Source organism: Limanda limanda, chromosome 13 (assembly GCF_963576545.1).
Source record: "Limanda limanda chromosome 13, fLimLim1.1, whole genome shotgun sequence".
NCBI lineage: Eukaryota > Metazoa > Chordata > Actinopteri > Pleuronectiformes > Pleuronectidae > Limanda > Limanda limanda.
The window spans coordinates 15,777,277-15,792,294 of record NC_083648.1 but is presented as its reverse complement, the minus strand read 5'-3'; the positions used below and the strand labels follow the sequence as shown (position 1 = coordinate 15,792,294).

The following is a 15,018-nucleotide window of genomic DNA, read 5'->3' as shown; positions in this document are numbered from 1 at the left end:
AAATAATCACAATAATCTAAAACTATTTATACAAATTTGAAAGTCACTATCAAAAATTATACAAAGCTATTCATATGATTAATTCTTGACATTGGAAAGAGTCATTTGTGATCATGTGGGGGCTTATGTTTATTTTCTTTAATAAGCTACTAACTGGACCCGCAGTTAATATTTATTGTTAAAACAGTAAATGATGTAGTTAACCCTAAATAAAAAATCATTTATTTACATATTTCTAACTAATTAACTAGAACTAACGAATTAATTGTATTTGTCTAATAAAACAATTCTGGAGCATTTTGCATGGTCATGCATATACATGTACATTTTCACAGTATAAAACTTAATGTATGCGAACAAAATCTGTGCAAACTATATCTTCTGTTTTTATATATCTTACAAACCAGAAGTATGTTATCAATCTCACAGACAACACGGAAAATTCTGTGAGCGAGCCTGTTTATCTACACAGTAAACACATGCATGTGTGAACTGTTTATCCACACAGTACACATGCATGTGTGTGTGTTTGTGTGTTTGTGTGTAATCCACGGTTTAGTGCTTCCTCCTCAGGCTGCATGTCAGTTTTAGATGAGATGTATGTGACAGAGCAGAATGGATGAGGGAAAAAATACTGCTGGCAATTCAAAAGGCTGTGTGCAGAAAAAAAAGAAAAGAGAAAGAAAACATAGTAAGAATAGCACCGTGTGAAACCAAAGAAAAGAAGGAAAACCTGACGTGTGTAATTATAGCATGCTTAGGGAGACACTGTTTATCACGGTGGGAGGAAAAAATCGAGGCATTAAAAGACCAAGTTTAAAAGAGTTAAAGAGCATCTGCGGGTCGTCGCTGTCGGGTAAAGTTGTGTCGCTGCTGCCGAGATAGAACCAGGCTTTCTTCATGGAAACAGGGAGGCTGCTGTTGGAGAGGAGACACTAGCTTGTAAAGAGGGCTTCAACAAAAAGGCCCTTTAGGAGTCGTCTGAGTTTATAAAAAGACTTCATTATTACTTCCAAACTTTTGGGAAAGAAATTCTGAATTTTGAATGTTCTCTTTTCAGGAGAAGGAGAGTAGCTACACTATGTACAGTCAATGCAACTTCTTTCAATGGAAAGAAGCCAGAGCCTGCTTGAAAAGTCACTCAATGTTGCTAGATAAAGTAATTAGCATATACACCATGTCATCGTTGTGTTCATCCTAGTGTCAGTCTTTTACAGCCCGTTGTCTGTTTGCTTCTGTCTTACCCTCTGTGCTCACATTAATACATTTATTAGGTTCCAAGGTTTCTAAATCAAATTAAACTAATTCTCAGTCTCTGAAGCTGAGAGAAACATGATATAAAACCATGTGAGAGCTTCAACCTTTAACTTTTATCCTACATTTTTGTCTCTGCCTTGGAAACTTGATATGTAACAATTCATTATCACTGCCGTTTAATATCGAAACATTTTCTGTTCAGTTTTTAGTCTCGATGAACATTATAGGGTTTGGATTACAGTAGAAGCCAAATGTTTAAGCTCTCATATTTTCTTTCTGCTCCTGAGGCTGAGAAATAAAGTTGTTTTAGTGACTCTGCAGCAGCTCTGCATCAGGTCAGTGCATCCTCCTCCTCAAACCTGTCTCTCAGCCTGAGCCTCGGCGAGCAGGTCAGCAGGCACGTACGTCAAAGTCTGTGTCTCATTCTGTGTCTCAATCTTCTGAAGGCGTTGTGGCTGTTCTTTTCGTCTAAGTAACTGCTGTACTCTGCTTCAGCGAATCACCATGCATCCTCATCAGTCATGTGAGAAGCACATAGATGTCACACCCAGTCTTAAAGGTCATTACATCTGGTCTCCATGAGTCAAGACTGCTGAAGAAAAGATGTTCTCATTTACATTTTATATTGTGGAACAACGACCCATGAAGAAGAGGTGTTAACCAGGAGTCACTTTCATCAGTTGAATGGGAGTCATCGAGAGGCGTGTCTGAGAAGGGAAAAAACAAGATTGCTTTTCTCTTCTATTGATGATATGTGGTCACTAGATTTATCAAAAAGTGTTTTATTTTATTTTTGGAAAAAGGTCAATAAAGGATGCTGAAAGGTTTGAAGTTGGCAACACCATCTGTAAACGCCCACTTAATAGACACAGCTTGCACCAAGTCATTTGGAACCAGCCACGGCCAGTTAGGAAATTAAAGCCGAGTAAATTGAATCTGAGTAACTTCAGCACTCAGTCAAATGCATTTGCATTTGTGGGGCTGGCCTCATTACTGCAGTCCAGCCAAAAATACAAATACTGGTACATGGAGGCGCGGGGGGGCATTCAGAGGGAGCCTCAGAAATAACAACGAAGCTGTTGTTGAAGCAGTGGAGACGAGAAGAGAGCAGGGTCAGAATCTAACAGAAAAAGAAACAGAAAAAAGGATTATAGGGTGAAGATTGATGATGCAATTTGACGTCTCAACACCTTTGTCTCCGTTTCTCTTGCAGGAGCTTTGCAGATTGAGAACAGCGAGGAAACCGACCAAGGGAAGTACGAGTGCGTGGCCACCAACTCTCAAGGTGTACGCTACTCCTCCCCCGCAAACCTCTACGTGCGAGGTAGGACCTGAGCACAGGACCCACGCGCACGTGCACACACATGCACAGAGACGACACACAGAACCACTGCTGCTCACTATATTAATACAGTTGTTTCTTTTTTCAGTAACTGTGCTGTTAAACAAGTATTACTAACTCATCCATTGTCTACGCTACATGTCGACCCTGTTGTTTGGTCTTTTCTCACAACCACCTCTAACAAGTCCACCTTAAACCTTGGTGCGGACCCCTGCAGGCGAATCGGACTGAAAAATAAATTTGGGGACACACCTCGGTTTAACTGCATGGAAACACCACTGATCTGTCTACTAAACTGGTTTCTGTACAAGAGGCAGAGTAAGAGGAAACTGGTGCACAAAAGATGCACAGATTTGATCGGCAATTCGGACTAAATTGATGATCAGAATCAGGATATAATCAATTCTTGATTGTGTTTAAAAGAATTTAAATTTTGCACCCACTTGATCCCTGTTTAACTGGTGGCAGCCTCTGGACTGTGGGTTCTGGCTAATTGCTGAAAGACCACAATCAATGCTCAGATTTGTGTGTGTGTGTGTGTGTGTGTGTGTGGTTGTGTGTGTGTGTGTGTATGTGTGTGTGTGTGTGTGTGTGGTTGTGTGTTTGTGTGTGTGTGTGTGTGTGTGTGTGTGTGTGTGTGTATGTGTGTGTGTGTGTGTGTGTGTGTGTGTGTGTGTGTGTGTGTGTGTGTGTGTGTGTGTGTGTGTGTGTGTGTGTGTGTGTGTGTGTGTGTGTGTGTGTGTGTGTGTGTGTGTGTGTGTGGAGCGAGTGGCTTTGCGCTGGCCGTTTTTATTCTCTCTGTGTTTCCCCGTTCTCTCTCTCCCCCCTCTCACGTCATTGTGTTCTGCATCAACCCCCTTCCATCCCTCAGAGCTTCGAGAAGGTTGGTGTGCTCTTTCTTTTCTTTTGTTACTCCTTTGTTTCAGAAAGCTTCACTTATTGAAACAGAGAGAAACAAAAAAGAAAAAATAAAGACATTTTTTTTAAAGGACGCCGGTAGATTTGAGGTGAAATGATTCTGTCTCCCAAATGAAGAGAGTTGATTTCTCTGAAGCTGCTGCGATGATGAAGTGTTCTGCCTACGCAGCAGAGAGCATTAACTGCATTGTGAGGCCTTGTGTGCAGAACCCTTGGTATTGCCTTCACTCCCTGATCAGTGTTTCCTGCATGGTATGATCTTGTTGTCATGGAGACCCAAGAATTGGAAGATTAAAAAGAGGCGATGTTTGCATGGAAAGGAGTGAGAGAGAAAGAGAAAGGAGCACCGCTTGCATGTCTGTTGACTGACGGACTGACACGAGAGCATGGCACAGTGTGTGTTCACGCCTTTTGATATGCTCGGATTGTGATATTATTGGATTTGCTGTCTTGTCATGTCTGGCTACCGATTATTTTTTTTCCCCCACTCCCCCTTTGTATTCATCATGTGTGACGTTGTGTCCAAGTTCCCATGTCCTCGCATCTGCTCCAGTTCTGCACTTGTTGCATTGAGTGGAAACCTTGCACTGGCAATCCCCCGTGTACATGGCGTTCTGCTCTGATGCTGTATGTGCTGTGCCGGCTTGTATGAGAAGCATCAGTTAATTGGCTGAATTCATGACATCAAACTCATGATGGCGAGAAAACGAAAAACACTATTCACAGTATAAAATATCTGAGTATATTTGCGAAGGCTTTATCTTCAAGTACAAATTGACCCACAAGGACTTTGGCTATTTACATTTCAGATAGTTCATTATAATTTAATTTGAGTTAATCAGTGCAAATTAAAGATACAATTGTGTTTTTATCAAATAAATTTCATTGACAAGTGTAGTTATACATCCCTTTATTCGTTTGAATCTAAAATTGATTAACTTTATCGATTGTTAAGATTTTATATTCAAACCTGAGACATAGTTATAGATTAGGGTACGGATCAAATACTTAAAATTAGCTCTGCGTCAACCAGCTACAAGAATAAAATATGTGCACATGCTGCAAACAATTATACATTAATACATATACTACAGTATAACATACTGAATCGATTTCTGCATTGATTTATTTAACTTTTGATACGTAAAAGCTCTGCAATTCAACTAATGTATGATGATATATATAAGTTTAATTAATAAGCAATAGCTACTTGTAGCTACTTTTTTAATGTTAACCATTATAATCTAGTATTGTCCCTTAGATGCCCCTTAAAGTTAATCCCACTTTAAGTACATTTTGTTTTCTGATAAATTTCTATGGTTAAAGTCTAATTTGTAAAAAGATATATATATTTTTTTATTGTCTCATTATTTGGGTCTCTCTAAATAGGATTTCATTAGAGTTAAGTCTATTGAAGATTATTTAAATCCACCACACGAACAATGAGTCACCTTTTCCTCTATTGCAGTATAGGACCCAATGTTGAGTTAGGAAGTCAGAGAGATAACAACTGGAGGAAGTCAGAAAATATCTCTGTGAGCGGACACAGTGACTTCCTTTGGAGACAGATGGAGAAGACACAACAGGGGTTTGACGACATGAATCAAGGTTTAGATTTACAATATCTACAGTGTCCAATGAGGGAAGCTCCACAGAGATTGTGATACTTATTTTTGTAGGTACATGTCAGATTTGGCAACACAACTGTGAACGTGTCAAATCTCTGTCTGGCTCATCAGCCTGGTCTTTCTGATGCCTCCATCATCGAGAATAAATACATACGTCATCCGTCTCCAGGGAAAAAACGTCATTCCTTCACACTGCAAGATTTTCTTCACAATATAGCCCCCTTTGCCACTGGGGGAAAACCCACTAACACCTGCTGACACCTGGCTTTTGTCTACAATGGGAATGGATTCAATCTGCATTCACTGTCAAATTAATGACAAGTTTTCACAGATGCAAGTTTTAATCGGCAGGTGTAAACAGGACGCCTGTGTGAACACGCTAATTCGGTAAGACAGCGAGGTGAGAGATTGCCTGAGCTTTAGGTGGGGCAATTATAACCAATTATGGTGTTAAAGATTTTTATGTTAATAATGCTTTCACTTTTTACTATTTCAAGATGAATCGTGACAGACGACGTCTATTACCACAGAGCAGCAAATGCAGCAAGTTGCTCTGAGAGACAAAAAATAAAAAAGATATTCTGATGCTTGAAACTTTCTCTCGGAGTGATACAAGACTTTACAAGCGAATTTAGATGAAATCCAAGCATGGACGTTATCGGTCATAAAATCAGGATGTTAGCACTAAAGCAGCAGGTTGATACTGCATTGTCTGTGTACTTTGTGGTATTGTGAAGTAAAGTATAGCTGAATACTTTTGACACATTCCCAGAAATTATAACAACACTACAGTATTTGCGGTCATATTTGCAGCAATAGGCCCAAATTTACTGCAATAAATAGCCTGCTTATCCTACTTTCCCTGATTGTTACTATCTCTACCAAACACTCCCATATGTCTGTATGACTGACATTCAAAATTAATCACATCCATTCAATTTTGAGATATCGGGGAGGATATTAATGATTCCCACTTATTTCAGTGGTTTATTAAAGCTGTGTCCTTGAGACAGACAGGCTGCTGCTGTGTAAATGTCAGCTCAGTGACGGGGCCTGATCGCCTAATACAGCGGTGCAGAGACACGGCGGTAATCCTCATTCTGTGCCAAGGTTTCCCAAGTCTGTAGCCTCCAGACTCCCCGCAGAGGACGGGACTAATGATAGCTCGGCTAATAAAGATTGAAGCTCCTGGCTCTTGCGCGCCGTATAGAAAACGGAGGGGAATGCCGCGACCCGGCTCGATTAACTTTAAGCTGGAGGCTCTGTGAGCATGTGAAGGATTATCCCTTGTTATGAGCCTCACTTTATTGTGAGGTACTCGGCCACGTCTCGATGGCGGAGTCTTCGGTTCCTGTGTCTCCGTTCGTGCTGTTTCCGATCACTTGACCCTCACATCCAGGCGCCACCTTCATCCTGCTGTTGCTCATATTACCACACTAATCCATACGCTTTAATTAACTGTCTGTTTTAGTTTGTTTGCTTGCATTGATAGTTCCAGTCAGTAACTAACGACTGACTCCATTGAACTGATTCTGCTGTCATGCTGCATTGCACCTGCTGTCTATCTAACGCATGTTCTATCGCTGCCATGGACGCACTGTCTGTCTGTCTGTCTCCAGCATGCTCAGACCAGGAGAGGCCTGCATAACCATGTCTGTTTCTAACAGATCTACCTGTTCTTTTGTCTCTTTGTCTCTTTCTTGTCTTCAACTTCTGTGTCCAATTCTGGGTATCTTCCGGCCCTTATTTATTTTTAAATTGTACCACATGCTTTGCACTTTTATCTGTGACATCACGGCAACTATTCGTCTCTTTTGATTTGTTGAAATCATGCACAAAAATGTTAACTTCTATCCAACTGTCTCTAGATTCTTTGAGTAGGGGGGAGGTGGCCCATGAAGATTCCAAGTAATGATGTTACACATTAAGGAGTGGAGGTTATGCAGCACATTTTGATTTGATTTGATTTTATATTATTTTCCTGTTTATTTCTTATGTTATTTATTTAAGCATCGCTGGATTTGCAAATCATCTATAAGCCTTTGCACCCATTGTTTCCCTTTTTTTAGCATTTTACGGTAACTTTTTATTTTCACCTTCAGAACATTTGTTTTGTGTTACACGTTTAAGTTCACTTAGTTCCTGGACGATGTTTTTGCTTTCTGTCTGCCTTCCCTTTACATCCTCTCCTTTCATCCAGAGATGTTCGTCCGTTACTCTCTCTCTGTCTCTTTCCGTTTCCTGTGTTGTGACCCTGGGGTTTCCTCTTCCTTCGACATCTCTAGTCTTCTTTACTTGTTTTCTTTTTCTTACTTTTAAGCACCTACTTTCTGAATGGGCCTGAATCTGGTATACAGCCGTGTTTTTAAATAGATCCATGTGTTTTCTTCTTCTTCGCTCCTCTTTTCTTCCCCCTTTTCCCCCCCGCCCCCTGAAAACCCTCTTCTAACCCTCTCTTTATCTCCACTTCCCTGTCTCCCCCCCCCCTTCCTGTCCCTGTTCCCCTTTTTTTCTCTTCTTCCTCTGCATTCTGTCTGCACCCTGATGTGTAGGAGCAACAGACACATGTACATAAGTTTTTAACTTATAAACATGCACATATTACCTCACATATCTCTTTTTGCTCGCACTCGTTCTTTCCCGTTATGCCTCTTTCATGCTGTCTTGGTGTTCTTTACTGTGTCCAATGCTCACTCTGTAGTTGCCACGACACCTTATTATTAGAACCCTCGATCCACTCCTGTTCACATCTCCAATTCATTTGACTACACACTGTATCAGTTATGAATCTTATGTATTGTACAGTTTCTTGTTGTACAATGTGGCTGTCCTTTGCTACATTGCCTGTCATTGTCTGGAAGAGAAGTAGAGCTGCCTCTTTCTCTCTCTCTCTCTCTCTCTCTCTCTCTCTCTCTCTCTCTCTCTCTCTCTCTCTCTCTCTCTCTCTCTCTCTCTCTCTCTCTCTCTCTCTCTCTCTCTCTCTCTCTCTCTCTCTCTCTCTCTCTCTCTCTCTCTCTCTGTCTTTCGCTCCCTCTTTCTTTGCCTCCATCTATCCCTGCAGCGCCTTGGCTCTCGTCTTGCTTCTCTCTGTCTCCCTTTCAGTCTTCAGTTCTTCGTTCTCTTCTTTGTGTTTTCTTCCACCATTTTTATCCCTCTTGAGTCGCCCAGGCATGCAAGTGACCTATGAGTTCAGTCTCTCTTGATGCAACTTTCTCCCCACACTGTATAGTCAGCCGTGCCCCGACAGTTGCAGAATTGGACTTGATTCGCTACTTTTACTTCTTCTTCTCATGGGGACACAAATAGCAGGTCTATCTATTGATCGGCCCCCATGATACACACACGAAAAAATAAAGAGCCCATCGACTGCAGAAGCACATCACGGCACAGAAATCTCAATGAAGTAAAGTTTGTCTCTGACACTTCAGCTAAAGTTTAGTCATTGCTTAGAGCAAGGAAAATGATAACAACACAATTTAAGTCAAAACTCTGAAGTGTCATCTGTTCTGCTTGAATGCATGAAAAGCCATAAGAAGAGAAACTGACTATAGGTGTCATGTCCTGGTTGAAACGTTACTCAAGAGTTTGTCACATATTATTTTGAGTAGGCAGCTCACTGTGATTGGTCGAGCTCCACACAAGATTTGTGTTTTTTTGTTGGACTCATCAATACCATACAGTAATTGGGACTAAACTTGAAATATCCCTCCTGTAATTTTCTGTAAAAACCCTGAAGTTCATTCTCCCCCTTCCTGTTACCTCTTCTCTCCTCTCTCTCTCTCTCTCTCTTTTTATCTTGCACTCACTTTCTCTCTCAATCTCTATCTTGCTCCCTCCCTCTCTCCCTTTCCTCTCTCTCTCTTTCTGATTCTCTCCCCCCTTTACTCCCTCGCCTCCTCCTTCTCTCTCTCTCTCTTTCTCCCTCTCTCTCTCTGCCTTCCTTCTCCTCACTCCCCTCCCCGCTTTTCTTCTCTACCACCTCCTCGCCCCTCTACCCAACCCCAACCCACTCCTCCGCCTCCTCCTCTTCTACCCCAACTCTCCTCCTTTCCCAGTGCGCCGTGTGCCCCCTCGCTTCTCAATCTTCCCCTCCAACCACGAGATCATGCCGGGCGGGAGCGTCAACATCACCTGCGTGGCCGTGGGCTCGCCCATGCCCTACGTCAAGTGGATGCTGGGAACTGAAGACCTGACCCCCGAGGATGAGATGCCAATTGGCCGGAACGTGCTAGAGCTGAACAGCGTGCGGGAGTCTGCTAACTATACCTGTGTGGCCATGAGTAGTCTGGGCACCATCGAGTCCATCGCTCAGGTCCTCGTCAAGAGTAAGAGACTCTCAAATTATTAACCACTTTGGCCTCTGAGAGAAAAAAGAGGATGAGGAAAGTCCTGCTTATTGAGAAACAGATTGGTTTTCTTTAGTATTTCCAGATTTTTAAATGTAACGTACCCCTATATTTTTAAGTGAATAAGATTTGAATCAACTTTAGATTAGTGTGAACATCATTGTAAATGCACACAAACAGTACGAGAAAAACAAAAAGCATTAAATCAGATGGCGTTAACACTAGAATGCAGAGTAGTATATATAGAGTGCATAAGGATATATTAGAATAAGAAAGTGTGATAGTGTGAATGGATTTTGCTGTGATATTCATAAGACATTTTCAGTGCAATTAATTACAACTACTGTAGGACATGCCATTAATCTCACTAGGATATAAACAGTGTGGACTGAAAGTATAATTCTCATTCATTTCCCCCTCTCTCTTTTCCTAAGCTTTGCCGAAGCCTCCCGGCACACCCATTGTCACGGAAACCACCGCCACCAGTGTGACCATCACCTGGGACTCCGGCAACCCAGACCCAGTCTCCTACTACATCATCCAGTACAGAGCCAAAGGGCCGGACAGCAAGTACGAGACCGTGGACAGCATCACCACCACCCGCTACAGCATCGGGGGGCTATATCCCAACACCGAGTATGAGATCAGAGTGTCAGCCTTCAACAGCATCGGCCAGGGCCCCCCCTCTACGCGCGTGGAGGCTCGGACAGGAGAGCAGGCCCCGGCCAGCCCTCCCCGAAACGTCCAGGCTCACATTATCTCTCAGAACACGGTGATGGTCCGCTGGGAGGAGCCGGAGGAGCCCAATGGACAGGTGGGAGGAGGACACAAAGAGTTCTTTATCATCTGCTGTCATACACATTTCCTTGCTTTTTTTTGTCCGTCAGTATTCTTCTCTTCCTGTCAAACAAAAAAGATGTTAATTTTAATTCGGTTGCTCAACGTCTGCAGAAGTGAAGCCTGTCAAGAGAAACCTGCATCCTCTGTTTCACAAACAAATGATTAATGATGCTGAGTCCAGTCAGAGTGACAGCTTCCATCTCGTGAATCCAAAGTTTCAGTTCATGTCGTCTAGTTTCATTTTACTTAAATTATTTAAATAACTTTTTCATACTTTACCCTCATCTCTGACCCATTCATGACCACCAGGACAGAGTGTACATATTGGAACATTGGAAATTTCAAATCATTTTAGAAAGACTTTATAAATATTTAATGGATGATTTCTAACTCACAATAATGTAGTCGTAAGCAGATGTAAGTGTTTATTTATTAATGTATTTTTCAACAACTATAACTCCTCCTGTGGACTCGCATAAGTGGAGGCAGACGGATAATGAATTTTAGCAAAGCATAGTTGTAATATTATAAAATATGTATGACTGCATAGGATGGTTTAGAATTGCAAACAAAGACAGCAAATTCAATAACACTTGAAATGTCTTTATATTTGCTCTCAACAACACGGTAGAGTTTCAAAGGCTATTCATTAAATCTAATGGTTATTTATGCTAAATAGGGAGACATGAAGTAAAGTGAAGCTGAAATGTCATTTTCCTGTACCTACTATTCAGACTGACAACATTTCAAAACTGCACAGGAGGTTAAAATGTTTAAGGCTTCATAAGCTTCACCAGTGGGAGCTTCACTCTGGCGCGCAGGTCCGTGTCTTTTGCAGGGATCGCGTCTTGCCAACGATTTCCGTCCTGTAGCTCCCTCGCCACTTCCCTCGCCCTCTAAAGAAAGAAATGGTAATTGGACTGTCCGCTCTCAGCTAAGCGCGCTCCCTCCTGAGGCCTATTTCCTTTTTCCAGCACACCTCACTGTGCAGTCGGTTCATAAAACCTGCAGACTGAATTGAGAGCATATGGGGATTATAGATATTAAAGAATAATAACTGGAGAGGTGGCAGGGGTGGAGTGTAAGAGCAACGGCGTGGCGTCGAGATTACATAAACCCTGAACTTCCCATAAACAAATCCCGTAGGATGGAGTGTTTTGATTATATCTCGTGCTCTTCAATCTCAGAACACTCATCTTGTATTAGAACTGGAGCTTTCAATCTTAAAGTGCATTTTCTTTTTTTTTCGTCCATCAAGGTCAAATACATAGCTGCCTCCGAGATGTTACAACATCAATTTGTCACAATGACCTCTAACAAACACTGAACCGAACAATCCACACGACCATCTGGACTAAAATAAAACAGCAGTTCATAGATGACGACCTTGGCTGTGTGTCTAGTTGTGTTGAAAGGTATTATGGCTTAGCGTGCGTGCAGGTCAGTGGGATTAGATGGACGATCACTTAATACAATCAAGTCGCTGATGACCTTCACATTAGATTCCACAGCAGAATCCAATATTCTGCTGCCCTTCGATCTAAAGGACTTTCTTTCACCCCACTTTTCGGCCTAGGTGAAAGGCTACCGTGTGTACTACACCATGGACCCGTCCCGGCCCATGAATGAGTGGCAGATTCATAACGTCCAGGACAGCGTGATCACCACCATTCAGAGCCTCATCACCTCAGAGACGTACACCATCCAAGTCCTGGCCTTCACCTCTGTTGGGGACGGACCCTTCTCGGACCCTGTCCATGTCAAAGTCATGCCAGGAGGTAAGTGTGTGTGACTGTGAGTGTAAAAATAGTCATTGGTGGATGTAAAATCACCTTGCAGAACGCTGAGTAGACAATGCAGATGTAATTATTTTTGGGCTCCAGGCCAAGACAGTGGCCTGATGCGTTATGTTTTCAATTGTCCGTCCATTCCATTCTTTTGAACATGATATCTCAAGAACAACTATAAGGAATTTCTTAAAATTTGGTACACAGGTTCAGCTGGACTCGTGCCTGAACTGATTTGTATTCTGTGGTCATAGGTCAAGGTCATTTTGCTCTTACAAGACATTTTTGGTCTTGTGAACAGGATATCTCAAGATCGCCTGGAGAGAATATCTCGTAATTTGGTTCATACATTCAGTCAGATAAAAAAAATTACCAATTTGATTTTGGTGGTCAAAAGTCAATATTATGCACTCTTAAAAACCTTTGTTTTGCCTATACTTTATCTTATACACACGTTGTTCTTGGGAAGTTGTCCACTGTAGACTTAACAAATAAGCTTGACCTGACAGAAAACAAATTGTGCTGAATGAATGGATTCTACATGCTGGGCCAGAACTGTGTAAGCTTAAGAAAAGAAAGCAGGGAGTCACGGTTATAAAAGACTCATCTTTGATTCCAAAATGAATTTTAAAATACCTGGCCAACCCCTTCAACCCCCCACACTTAAACACCTATTTGAATGCTAAATATCAGAAACAATCTTGACTGAGTGTGGTTTGATGGTTTGATGGACAGTTGTATTTCCCTTGCAACATTATTCCTATTAATCCATTAATAATATAAACAATAATATACTTATTTATATAGTTATGAAATTAGAGAGATATACAATTTACTGAATTAATTACGTTTAAAATGTTAAAATAGAAGTCTTTTAAATATATCGTAGAGTTAGAGAAAGCCTTCCCAGTGAAATATGATGTATTTATCTGATCAGTGCATGCAAATGATTTTGCTGTGTGAAATAAACCGCATCTAATCTAAACACATACTTTACATACATCATGTTTTCATGCACTGTAGGATCTCATCGCCTATAGTGACAAGCTGTTGAAGAAAGGTCATTAACTACAATACAAAGATGGATTGTGTGCATTTTCCTGACTGTGTGTTGTTCTGTTCCTCTCAGTCCCCGGTCAGCCAGGGAAGTTTAGAGTGGGCAAGGTGACGGACACCAGCATAGAGGTGACGTGGGAGCCTGCGTACACCAAGGAGGGAATCGTCAACTATGAGCTGCTCTACAAACCAGTCAAGTTTGGCAGTTTGGTAAGACCTCTCATACTCTCTATAAACCTGTCTGCTGGGTGGATTTTCTTAAAAGACAGAGGGAGAAGAGAAGATGATGGAGTACGAAAAAAAGATTATCCTAAGCGTACTGCGCTGCTGTCTCGGCTGGCGACAGTCTCATCTCTTTCTCTCTCCAAATCTCCTTTAATGTTCCTGTTTCCCCTCCCCTCATCCCACCTCTCACCGCGTCCTCTGCTCCTCTCTCTCTCTCTCACAGGAGAAGCTGACCTTTGGGCCGAGGAACTCTTACACAGTGGAGGGTCTAAAAGCGAACACCGAGTACTCCTTCTCCCTGGCCGCCATCTCCAGCAAAGGCATCGGCGCGTTCACTAATGAGCTGGTGCAGAGGACGTCACAAGCCAGTACGTCTCAATTTGACTGGGCTCACATCATTTACCTGCTGGCACAAACACACATTTCCCACAGAATTTGGGTTGTGTTGTGTTTGAGCCTTGTACACAAATCTCATGCAAATATGTTGTCCCCTACACGCACCCTTCTTCTCAAACTCACACACACACACACACACACACAGTTTAAATTACATTGTGCTCAGCTCCTGACCTGGTAAAACCTGGGAACCATCGCCGCATTGCTTCATTTATCTTCTTTATCAACCCATGTGCCCGAGCCCCTCTACCCATCCATCTACGTTTGACTGTGCCTTTCTTCCTCCGCTCAACCTCCCAGCTTTTTTTCACAGCCAAAGCATCCTGACAGATGGAGATGGAGCACCGATTAATGTTTCACTCTTCCTTTTCTTCACCCTCCTTTCACTTTTTCTACTCTATCAGTGTCTAATGTCTTTGAAAGGGCAAAACTGTCTGCCACTTATTGGCTAGCAGCCAGTGGTGAGGAGCATTAAAGGAAGGTGGCTGGCCTGCCGTGTTGACAGGTAAGTGTGTATTTCACCGGTTCTCTCCCTTGTCTCATTTTCTCTGCTTTTCTTCTGCGGTCAAATAAGTTCCAGTATTTTTCGCTCTGGCGATATCAGGGTGCTTTTATAAATCTTCTCTCGAGAAGAGAAAGGAAAACCGCAGAGATAACGGAGAAAGTGGTGCAAGGAAAAGAATAAATAAAGTCGTAAAGTGTTTGAGAAAGGAAGTCCTGCGGCTCGGGGCGCTGTCGTATTTCACCGGTAAGTTTTTGTCAAGCACAATTACTCAACAGACACAAAGATTCAATCTGCGTGTCATTTGTAGAACGCAGCACAGGAGACACTAAACGCCTTGAGACCGGCTCATTTCAGTCTTGCTTCCGAAAAGAAAGGTGGTACACCGGCGGATTGGGTGGAAAGGGGACGGGGCGGGGGGGATCAGGGGAAGGAAGGTGCCTGATAAGCAGACTATTTCATGCAGCAGAATTCATTTCCCAGGGAGGTTATGTGCGCTTTGTTATCGCCAAGCTTTGGTGCACATCTAGATTGTCCCCTGGGGCCAACAGAACAGTGGCTGTTCGGCTGAGTGGATAGATACTTGAACCTGTCAGCTATGACTATTACACTCCCACACATACACACACGCAATACACTCCTGCATTCGCACACAAGCCCGGACGCCTCGGCCGTACTCGCCCATCTGTATGTGTTTTTTTAAAGAACATTATATATGGTG

General features: G+C 42.3%; 1 protein-coding gene across 1 annotated transcript in view; it reads left to right on the top strand.

Annotated features, from left to right (window-relative positions):
• LOC133017728 (receptor-type tyrosine-protein phosphatase S-like) overlaps positions 1 to 15,018 on the top strand; it is a 53,463-nt gene that overhangs the window by 20,551 nt on the left and 17,894 nt on the right. The window contains exons 5-12 of the mRNA XM_061083891.1: positions 2,471 to 2,581; positions 3,471 to 3,482; positions 7,698 to 7,712; positions 9,201 to 9,470; positions 9,926 to 10,305; positions 11,908 to 12,109; positions 13,248 to 13,384; positions 13,623 to 13,767. Coding sequence (XP_060939874.1) covers positions 2,471 to 2,581; positions 3,471 to 3,482; positions 7,698 to 7,712; positions 9,201 to 9,470; positions 9,926 to 10,305; positions 11,908 to 12,109; positions 13,248 to 13,384; positions 13,623 to 13,767 — 1,272 coding nt within the window. The remainder of the gene's footprint in view (positions 1 to 2,470; positions 2,582 to 3,470; positions 3,483 to 7,697; positions 7,713 to 9,200; positions 9,471 to 9,925; positions 10,306 to 11,907; positions 12,110 to 13,247; positions 13,385 to 13,622; positions 13,768 to 15,018) is intronic.